The 12469-nt window shown below is 33.6% G+C and overlaps 1 protein-coding gene across 1 annotated transcript in view; it reads left to right on the forward strand.

Moving 5' to 3' along the window:
* The first annotated feature begins 12112 nt into the window (after positions 1–12112).
* qsm (Zona pelucida superfamily protein qsm) overlaps positions 12113–12469 on the forward strand; it is a 260492-nt gene continuing 260135 nt past the window's right edge. The window contains exon 1 of the mRNA XM_081743373.1: positions 12113–12419. Coding sequence (XP_081599499.1) covers positions 12350–12419 — 70 coding nt within the window. The 5' untranslated portion in view covers positions 12113–12349. The remainder of the gene's footprint in view (positions 12420–12469) is intronic.

The raw sequence follows: 12469 nt of genomic DNA on the forward strand, positions 1-12469 counted from the left end.
TTGACCCAGAAATCTTAACGTTCGACGTAACGGCAAACCATTGCCTTTATTTTATAGTTTAATCTTCGAGATAGGAACTGTAAAAATAAGAGTTTTCTCTTCATTGATATGTTAATATGTGTAATTTAAAGAAATAAAATACTGAAAACGTTTCGTAGATGCATGAAGATGGATTAAGGGATGCGGTGACAATTGTATGTACATGTATGTATCTAGTACATTCTTGTTCAAAAGTCTTAGCCACTCACCTTACTTTACGGGGGCCGCGGTGGCACAGTGGTAGAGCGGTCACCTCTGGTGCATGGGGTCCCGGGTTCAAACCCTGCTCCCGCCAAGTGAACTTTGTGGTGGACAAACACCGTGTGCGTGGGTTTTCTCGGGGTTCTCCCGTTTCCTCCCACTTTCTTCATTCCACCATTCATTCATTTATCATAATCACCGTCTCCTTTAGCCTAACCGGCATAACCGTGGGACGTAAAACTCAAAGATTTCATTTCAATTCACCTTACTTTACAAGGAAATATTCTGGCAGTCTTACGTAAGAAATTCTAATATTTTGACTCAGAGCATCTCAACTGGCCAAAGAAAATCCACATTTCTTGGTTTAATTTTATGTGCTGGTAAGAGTACAAGAGCTTTCAGAGAATGACGTCTGGTCAGGTTTTTCTGAACATGATTGAGTAATATATAATATTATAGTATCGTATTTCATTTTTGCTAATATAACATTTTTAATGTATTTTTATGAAGAAAACTGCATTTTTGGATTAATTTATGCACCTACATGTTTACTTATACGTATTGCAGTGTGTTGCTTCTATCTTTTATGTAGTGAATTATGCCACTGGAATAAAAATTAAAATGTTGATTACGGTATTCTGGGGAAGTGAACTCTATTCATTAACGTAGTGATTCCCATTGTGTAGTCCGTGGACCAACAGGGTCCACGAGAAATTAAAGAGGGTACGCCAGAAACATTTTATTTTAATATGTTTCATCTTTAAGGTCTCTCGAGGGGTACGATGGTTCAATAATAAGAGCGCTTACTTCTAAGGAATTCCCAAGTTCGATCCCCAACCTACTAAGTTCGTGGTGGACAACATTGTGTATGTGGGTTTTCCCGGGTATTCACGTTTCCTTCCACTTTCTCATTCCACTAATTCTTCCATCATCATTCACTTGCCTTAATCATCCCTTTCCCTTAGCCTAAAGGGAATAATCGTGGGACGTTAAATTGAAAGACTTGACTTTTCATAAAGGATATAAATGGGAAGGGAAGATTATTGTAGAATTGGAAATTCATATAAAATTAATAATATCCCTTCTGTAAAGAAACAAAAGTATCCCTAGAGGGATATGTTTATATAGGTATGTAGTGCAAAGTTTCTGTGTAATAATTTTCTTTTCAAGTACAAGTCAATATCTATAAGAGTCCTTAATTCGGTCACTGACTGCATTAAACATTCAAAATATAGACAAAATAAAACTAATCAGTCATGATGGTTTATCAATTTCTTAGGGGCAAAAAATCTGAAATAATTGTCTGCCGTATAATTTTGCCGACACTAGTTTCCAATCGGGATTTGCTCGTAATTGTTGAATCAGTTAAAGTCATCAACTGACGATGTACAGTAGTTTTTGATTGCAGAAAGTACTTTCTATGGTAAATAAGTATCAGTTGAGAAGTATTCCTGACCACTACGAAGACATTACTGAAACTTTGGGGGAAAAAAGCAGACTGTCATGTCCGTATTTGAGAGCGTCCGAAAAAGAGAAGGTTTTTTTCTCGTATTAATATACATCTACGAATCAATCCATTCTAAGTGATCTAGTGTGCCACTCGACCATCTTCAAAAAATTAACTTTTTCATGAATGTTTATCCTATATCAGGATACTTCAAAACCACAATTAATTATTTTTTTTACAGCATTCCATGGAGACACAGGGGCTGGCGCCATTTTGCGTTTTTCCGATTTCAGGCGTTTACGTTGTTTTGAATATCTCAGCATGCATTTGTCCTAAGAAATTGAAAATTGCTGGAAGTCTCCAACTCGTGCAGAGCTAAAACTTTGATATCTTAACATTTTTTTGTCTAAAACCACCTAGACCTAAGGAGGTGAAATCAGGGCCTAGTAGCAACATTTTTGGACATTGAAGACATGTTTGGGAAGAGGAAACAACTGGTGTAGAGGTCTGAATTTGTGTGTGCATGTAGTCCGGGAACATAAGTTAATACACAAAAATTTACAGACCTATAGCTGCTCCCAAACGCCTGGAAAAAAATCTTAAATTTGGGGAATTATGCCAATTTAGCATATTTCACTGTCCAATATCTCCAATGGATCTGGAAAGAAAAATCTGAAATTTTAGGAATAGTTAGTCCTTTAGTATACCATAACACACAACAAAGCGCGTTTTGTGTTTCTGAGCAGAAGGAGATCAAAGTACTAAGTAATGACGTCATACTCTAGGAGGTGTTTTGTTCATAAAATCTACTGGAAATCTGTGAGTGTTTACAGTGAGTAAGTGTTCAGTGACTTGAGAATGTACATAAAACGAAAGGACAACAGTCTCCTACCTTAGTTGAGAGTTAAAACAAGAATAAACATGATTGAGTATCATTGATATAGAAACAGCAAGAGCAAGGAATACTTACGAACTTTCTTTGTCCGTAAATTTCCTTTCTTTGTGTATTGGTATTTCCTTTCGCAATTGATCTTAATTTCAATTTTGGTTTCTGATTGTATCTACAACGAAATAGAAATCACTCGATAAATGTCTGGACCTGGTGAATAGAATTGTACATTGTAATGTTTATGAAATGTTTCTTTCCCATTGTACGTACCTGATATTACTAGCCAAGTTAGGACGATAATCTTAGCTTCTTCATTTACAAATAGAAACTTTTCTCCATCATGACTGAACTCATCTTCTCTTTTAACCATTTGCTCAATAGCCTCTGTAGTATTTTTCGGACGATTTTTTTTTAATACAGTACCTAGCTTCTCTACACCTCTTCATATCCTTATGTGTTAATTCCTCTGCATTTTCTAAATTACAGAGCTCAGTTTTAATAATGTCATTCGACCTTCCGTTTGTGTATTCCTCTGTTTTTTTTTTTTTTCAGATTTCTCCCTCATCTATACAAACATAAAAGAAGAGAAAATATTTTCCATCTGGCAACATTGCTTATTTTTTTGGTGCGCAATTCTGTACATTATGACAGCTTGTCAACGGCTTATCAGATGCAACTGATAAAAACAGAAAAGTGTGCGCAATTTCATTGCACAGTAGTTTCTAACTATTGTAGCGAAATCAAGAAGCCTGTGAAATGATGTTAGAGTTAGAAGCTAGAGATAACTGTGACTAGATCATGATTTCTGATCTTCGGTTATATTTTACTTCTCGAGCATACGGAAATAAAAAGGTGATTGTGCAGAATGCTCGTCCAACTCCTCACTTTATAGGTATTTTCAGTAAAGTGAAGACGTATTTATATTTTAATATTACATCTATTCATGGTTATGTGATTGTTATTCTACTAACAAGCTATATTTCTTTCTTTCGAATGATAAGCATATTTGAAACAATGGAGGATAAGATCACAAGGTAGACGAAGCTTTTAAAAATATACTATCTTTCTCAATGTCATTTGCAAGCAGTAACTATGAAAAAAAAAATGAAAACTCCAGACTTGATCAAGTTCTTGATAAACAAAAGAAAATAAGTGATCCGCAACATAAAGAGGCGTTTCTAAAAACACATTATGAAACGTTTTATTGATGTATCTTGAACAAACATGAACAGGCTTTCAGGGTTCAAAATGAAAGTATAGATTCTTCAAATAGAGGAAATTACGTATAACTGCTAACTCGAATTAACAAATATGATCCATTATTACACAGCCAGTTAGAAAATTCTAATGTGCTTAGTGGATTATCTAATATAAAGCATCATTGCATTGCTTACCCAAAGTAAAATTTTTCAACACGCCACTGATTAATTGGGACTATGTGGGACTAATTGGGATTAATGTCACTATGACTGTGTTACTGAAACGCTCCGTTCCCTCCAATTTCGCTCCGGTTTGCTTGCTAGCCTGGTGTTATTTTGGTTGTGACACAGTCAGGCGAACTTCATCCGAAGATAATTTGAAATTTTGTTGACCGCATACTTAGCATACTCACAAGCAAATCCGTGAGAATGGAGGTGGTTTTAAAAAGGAAGGTAGGTATAAGAAGAAAGAAAATAGGAGAGGGGAAAAGATTACACTAGAAGAATTTAATAGTAAAAGGTAAAGAGAGGGAGAAAGCAAGAAAGATGGACAAAAAAGGGAAAAGATGAAGGTAAGAGAGGAAGATTAGGATAAGGTATGAGGGAAAGGATAGTTGGAGAGGAAGGGAAAGATTTTTGAAAGTATGTTGAATTTTTTTTTAAACTTGAATTTACTTGCTTACTGAATAAGTAGTTTTGGTTACCTTAAAGAGCCTTGTTCAATCTTTAACTTGAGAGAACGTTATTTACTGTGTTGATATTAATTAATTTTTACTTGCATTTTATATTTTGTTATTATCACATCTGACGTCAATTATTTATAAATACACATGTTTGAGGTTACTTTCATAGAAAGAACACTTATTATTTACGCAAATGTATACGATTTAGAAAATAAATATTATTTTTAATATATTTTAAAATAATGTTATATTATTACCTTATGTTTATGTAAATACATGAAGTTTTATCCTCTAAGCTTTATTCTGTTGATTCTTAACCTTATATTAGAAAATATTCATATATGTACCCTTATTCTAATTATAATTAAAAATTCAAGGAGATATGAATTAAATACATGAATACCATCTTTCCTTTTATCTTTATTATAAGCATACTACGCTACTGCATTCCAATACAAAAATGTATATAAACAAAAAATATTTGAAGATATATATATTTGCAATATTACAACACAATAATAGAATATGCGTAGATTTGAATATTGCAGCAAAAATTCAAATTATTACAGTTTGTACTTAATATTATTACATAAGCACAAGTTATAATATGAGAGACAATAAAAAATTTTTATATTTAGTTTTGAGTGGTATGAATACTGAGTATGGTGAAATATATATATATGTAACTTTTGAAATGGTTACAAATATTACGATAAACAACAGTAAAAGTACAATTATTTATGTTATACGCTAGATATTAGATATTCAAGTAGTTATGGGATATAAAACATTTGACACACCATGATTAGAATGCTTAATGATTTATGGTTATAATATTTACTAACAGAGACAATATAAAACAGTTTTTAAATTAACAATTATTTAGATTTGAGTTTAGTATTTAAAAAGGTGAAAATAAAAATAAGAAAAAAATTAAAATTTAATAAATGCACATAACATGAATGTTAGTCTTTGATATTAGCTCGTGTAATATCACAGTCATTTAGTACCTCACGAACGATCTTTCCAGCTCATTAGTCAATATTTTACCCAATATATCTATGTGCAGTAATACTGTAAGTTATTATTTGCACTTGAAGAAATTAATCCATATTAATTTTTTCCTTTGTGAATTACTTCGAAGTGAAGTATATATTTCCTTGAAACTATTTGTTTGCACAGTTTAAATTTCCTTATCATAAATTGGTTAAATGATTGTAGTTAGATTGAATTACTATTCTTTGAATTGGGGAACAAACGCTGTTAGCTGAATAGTTTGGGTTTTTAAATGTATTGATGTTTTGATGAACATGGTTGTTCGATGAATATAATGCAGTATTTGGTAAATAATCTTATGAGCTGCTGTTACACATTAGTTGATATAAAGATTTACGTGGCAGAAGGCTGTTTAACACACACTTGCACTAAATTCATAAGGTAGGCCTGATTTAATAAATTCACTGATAAATTTACTATTTGGTACTGGATTCACTTGCACTCCGATTCAGCTTGCACTCAATGCTAACAGAACTGACGGTTTATAGATCTTTACTATACACTGATATTAAATTAACGAGGATTGCCTGACGACTTGTATTACATCTTACCAATAATATATTTTTTAATAACAATTATAATACAATTTATGGCAAGAGACAGAATTTGTCAAATAAACAGTTTACATTATTTTATCATAGATGGCAGTTACGACGGCGCATCGAAGTTCCATGTATGGAAGTCAATGATAACTTTCATTTATTTCCTTTAAATACTCGAGCCCATCCGGGTACAAGTGAAAATGAGTATTTGAAACACATTGGTAAATGAGGCAACTTTAATCAGAGGCAACGAACTCTCCTCTATTTATTTGAATGACTAAATTGTTTTGCATTGAAACATGTCTCACTTTAGAATATAGTATAATAAGCAAATATATATATATATATATATATATATATATATATATATATATATATATATATATATATATAATTCAGGCATAATTATTTGCAGTTTAACTAAGGGCCTGAATCATTCATTTTAGGAGACACTAATTGTTTATAAAGATTGAATAAATTATGTAGGTTACTCAATTTTACGCAAGTAATAAGTACTACGTAGTAATAAGTACTTTAATTTACGTTAGGTTACGTTGATAAATACGTGCATTTGAGATAGTATTCACGAGGTTTTATACGATCTATCATACGGGATACCACTTCAAAAAAAAAAAAAAAAATCCCGACAAGAAAAATTAAGTGAAAGAAATATGCTTCATAAACTTAAACGCTGGTAGTAAACCACAAAAGTGGAGAAAATTGATTGAAGTTTCATTAAGAAACTTTTTATATTAAATATATATATATTCAAAAGAGCAAAATAACACTGAAATTATTATTTGGATAAGTTACACTAACTCTTCGGCAGAAGTAGTCCAGTTTCAAGCTCAATGATTATTATATAACTAGTTTTTACAAAGTATCAATAAAATCGTTAAAGAAAAAAATATTTGGCTTATTTGATCATTTGCCTTAACTTAATAAGTAAACTGAGAACTATTATTGTTATTATTGGTTGGATTACATAAGTTGGTTAATAATACCGAGCATTCACCATCGTTACTTCGCTTGTACAGTTTCATTTCTTAATATTATTAAAAAGGACTTAAAGATTATGGACTGGTGAAAATTTTTATTCGACTTACTATTTGCTTTTGTCAATTTACTGTCATTAATTTTTAAGTGTGCAGTTTTATACTGGCTCTGTTGTATTGATAGAACTTATCAAATGTCAAGCAAGCAAATCACTATATTTTCTACTATCTAATATGCACTCAACTTCTGATCAGTTACGGATTTTTTTTTTTTGGACAAATATATGGAGGCAAAATGTTGAAATCCAGAGAAAGCATAGTAACGTAGCCTACCAATTTAAAAGAGGTGGCCTATCACTCGCTAAGACATACTCAGCAGATATTAGATGACTTACATTTATTTTATTTTAGGTAGACTACCCCTTGATATAAATTTATTTTAGCCTATCTCAATTATTTCGATAAAAATAAACCTGTCAGATTATATACTGTTACAATGGATACTCTCATGATGGTATTGAGTAAAGCATATTTAAAAAAACAAAGCACCATATCCAAATAAACCATAAAATTCGGTATCCCTTGCATCTTTAAAGCAAAGAGCCCCAAACTCAATATATTTTAAACAAAGTATTTTACAATTACCATAAATTATAACAAAGAGGCGCATACAGCTACGCTCTAATCTACTCAGGGACTAAACATCATATACAAGATTCGTAGTATTTCTAATACGTCAACGTAAACTTACAATGGGGCTACACAAACAAACTAACGATCACAACGTAAATAAATGGAGTAACTGGTGCCTACACATAAAAAGCTTATTTTATTCAATTATTAAACCACACTGTTATTTATTAGAAAACACTCACTACTATCATTTGAACCCATGCATAATTATACTAGCAATTTACCTATCCATCATTCTACAAAAGACTTTTTTTTTTTGGTAGGGATAGCTACACTTCAATATGCTTAACTAGCGTAAAGTAAATAACGGCATATACATTACAAGATTGGCACACCCACGTAACAAAATTTTATTTTCTCTGCATAGCCATTGGCTAGTGTTTATTGAGGATGCCAAAATTTAATGTAATATTATTAATAACAGCTAACAGGAATGCTGGTTCTAATCCATGAAGGTTAAAACATTTCCAATAATTATTAGTATCGGCGATAAAACAGTAAACTCGAAGCGACAAGGATTGCACTTTATATTTCAATTGTTAAATGTCTATATTATTATGCTATATTTCTTTACTAAATAAACATGATAATTCAAGAAAAAATGACACTTATATACTAACTTAACACATGTATATAATTATTGAAGACACCCAAATGGTATTGTTTATTTTATTTTATTTAATTTATTTATTTATTTATTTTTGCTTAGAGAACAAAACTTAATTGTTATGATTTGGAATTCTACCTACAAGAGCGCATTGTTGACATCATGGAAGCACTAGAGGCAATTTAAGATGTTAAGGCATTTTACTTAATTTTGGGACCCCTGACAGCAACGTCCTACATGGCTAGCAGTTCGGCAATTAAACTTACTCGCACATGGTAACACTTATCAGTACGCCTATTAATATAAACAATGTAACTGCCATGTTTCAATACGTAAAATCTGCAAAACACAAATTCTTAACTTACACTATTCATTTGCTGTCAGGCATTTATACGATATAGAAAATATTTTTGTGATATAGTGCATTAATATGTCAATCAAAAATAAATCAGATCTGTACAATTCCTAGCTGTTTCACCGATTCACAAATTAAATTACAATTTCGTCATGGCCTACCTGTACTGATTTTCACAAACATGCACTGGACCAGATGAAGAATGGATAATTTCTAGTTCAAATTAATCATGTAGATCAACATTGGTAACTTCTTGAGAATAATCCTGTTTACAACTTTTTTTATATATATATATATATATACGTTTCACAGACATGGAACGTCTAATTTTATTTTAAACTTGCTTAAAATTAAACAGTTGGAGAAAAGCACCTCCACTTATAAAAACCAATTGTTCAGTACAAAGAGGATGGCGCGTTATTTTCACCTTTTCAAAAGAATACAAAAAACACAATTCGCTTCCCCACGTTGTAAAAAAAAAAAAAAAAAAAACGCATAGTTTACAACCCACTATCTAAAGCTTTATTGACATAGGAAACATTGTGCCCAAAGGATCAGTCTGTCGACTGTCGTTCTCATAACAAAGGATAATACGCCGCCAGGTTCTGTGCGACATTTTGCGGAGCATTGCACGTGTAACTAGAGTGAAAGCTTATTTCAGAACTTCTGTCAATTCGGAAGTGGTATCGTAACGGTGTTGTGCAACAATGACATTGATGGACTCCATAGCGCATTATCATAGGTGGTAGAGTCTGGGCTTCGTGGTGGGGAAGCAAGTGGTACGGGCAGATCCTGACTACCACGACCAATCCAACGGCCAAGAAAGATTTCCGTAAGATATTCGCGGACGGCGAGGGCACAATGGGCGGGTGCTCCATCATACTGAAATCAACGTGTCTCTTTGATTTCGTGCAATAACACGTTCTTCACTGAAGCAGGAAGTATCTGAAACAATGAAAAACGTTACATTAGCATTCATCAAGGGGTAGCGGGATGGCCACCTTGTAAAATGGCTAAGTCCTATATATTGAATGTACTCATTCGAACTTGGAAGCTATTTCCAGAGAGGAGTTATCTAGCAACAAAGGCAACCCTGGACTACATATTCGAATGTCAACAAGAGCTCCCCCGTGGCTAAGCGGTTAGCGTACGCGCCTTTGGCGTGAGAGTCCCGGGTTCGATTCCCGGCGGGAGCTCATGTGGTTCCGATTCCACGTTAATCAGTAGGTCCAGGTTCCATATAGCCTCGCTGCTGAACGGGACGTTAAACTCAATATCAACTCAACTCGAATGTCAACCAAAACAAACATAATAAAATAAAATACGGAAAATAAAAATGAATGAATGAATTAAATGAATTAAAATTAATTCAATATGGATGCATTCTCTTTAAATCACTCAATCTTCCTATTTCCATTACGACCCCAGTAGATTTATTAATTTCCTAAAATTTTTATTGCTATCTTCGCCACTGTTGTAGTTCAGAATCTAATATTGAATTATATCCTAACGAAAGGAATCTGATGTATCTCGGAATGTTGAATGTAATCTATCTATAGTCTCTCTGAATTTGGAAATAAAAGGAATTTGCTTTTCAACAATGACATATAGTACCGTAAGACTGTGCACTTAAGGAGTAACTTTGCACAAAATATGACAAAAGTTGCACAGTCCTCTGTTGGTAAAAGCATGAACTGTGAAGAGAAAGTTTCAACTGCCACCGTAAAATAGAACATCTAACTGTATTTTGGCTATAATGTTGGCGGTCAACATCAGTTCTAATTACCGGGAGGGTTTGTTGTTGAAGAGGTGTGGAAAGAAGTCATTGTAAAGGCCGACAAAATTTGAAACATATCACCTACAACAATTTCCGTCAAAGATAAACCAATTTCGTAAAACAGTGCTGTGTATAATGGGACTTTGAAGCAATCATTGAAATTGAAGTGTGAAACGTTTAAATGTAATAGAAAAAATAAAACTGGGAGAAGCCGGTTTCAGATTCTGATCGAGATTACTTTGCACTGGTCCAAAGTAATCCCTTAGATAGGAAATTATTACTATCGGTACCTCCTACCTTCTAATTTTAGGTAAATTTCCTCTTTAGGTAGATGCCGGAATGGGGTTTTCTGTTGGAAAATAAATTACGAACAATGGCGGATCGAGAAAAAATAGTTTGAGAGTGGCTTCGCTCAGAAAGGCTGCGTTTTTTCTTTTTCCAGAAATCACTAGACTTCTGAGGGATTTGAAGCTTAACATTAGATTAAAAGAAAAATGAAACTCTGAAATTTGGGTGCGCTGAAAGCTCCAAACCCCGTAAACCCTCCATTGATTACGGTTGGGATGATTCTTAAACATAAAGAGCAACCAAAACCAATCAGTTCACGGGGAATTTTGTCTGTTCCTGAGTTGGAATTTTTGTGGGACATGTGCTAAACTATCAGAATATGGTTCCTATGCCGATACCAGAAAATACATAATTTTCTTTACAAATATCGGTAATTCATACTAAGTACCGATGCCGGTACCATCATTCTAACATCAATATTTGTAGACTGCATGCAGTTTTGTGTAGGAAGTAAAATGTATAAATATTAGAGAGAAAACATTGCACAGAAACATTATGATAATATGTTGAACATACTTTTTTTTTGTATGTGTGTGTGTGTGTTGTAAAGTGTCCTCATCTATAGGATTACTTTGCACCAAGGGGGGCGCGGTGGCTCAGTGGTAGAGCGTTCACCTCTGGTGCTTGGGGTCCCGGGTTCGATCCCAGCCCCCGCCAAGTGAACTTTGTGGTGGACAAACACCGTGCTCGTGGGTTTTCTTGGGGTTCTCCCGTTTCCTCCCACTTTCTTCATTCCACCATTTCACTCATCTCTCATTATCACCGTCTCCTTTAGCCTAACCGGCATAAACGTGGGACGTAAAACTCAAAGATTTCATTTCATTTCATTCTTACTTTGCACCAAAGCTTATATTTCAATAAGCATGGTCATACTGAATGTTTACTAATGCATTTGCGCGAATGTTTTCCTTATATATCTACCCGTTATAATGTATAAAATACAGTGTTTTAAAGCACTGCGTTTGTAAGTTACTTTTGATTTTCTTTAAAATTCCTTAAATTGTGCAAAGTAACCCCGTTTTACAGTATGCCAGTATTTTCATCTTTGTTTCATCCTTGAAAATCACCGGCCTTCAACAGAATATTCATGTCATCATAACTTTATTTATAATTCTTATGGTAAGTTATTGTTGAAATTGCCAATAACATTAGAGAATGCAAAGGATAGTAACATTTTTGCCTCTTCTTCCATCCCCTGTCTCAGGTAATCAGACTTCTGTCTGGTATGACGTCAGAGACACCTGACGGTCTTACCTGGAAGTAAGTGGGACGAGGCTGGGGAGGAGCAAGATGGCGCGTAGGTAGGAGAAGGCGGCAGACAGTTGCTGTTAGTTGGTGCGGCAGGTTGTTGATACTTGTGTTGGGACAAGAATTGAGTTTCGTTACGCAGGTGGTAAACTATTATGCGGTTTTATTTTAACTAGTGTAGTGGACAAACAAGGAAGACTACAGTGTGTTTTTGGCTTTAGAAAAAATACGAAATTAGTGATATTTCCAGGGGAACAGTAATATAGCACTATGTCTTTAACTCAACAGCTGATTCTCAGTTTCAGTATAGCATGGATGCTTTCGAGCTGTAGCGCCAAAGGTGAGTAAACTTTACGACTTGCTTTTGTTTTAATGACGTTTATATGTAAT

Source organism: Thermobia domestica, chromosome 16 (assembly GCF_964235325.1).
Source record: "Thermobia domestica chromosome 16, izTheDome1.hap1.1, whole genome shotgun sequence".
NCBI lineage: Eukaryota > Metazoa > Arthropoda > Insecta > Zygentoma > Lepismatidae > Thermobia > Thermobia domestica.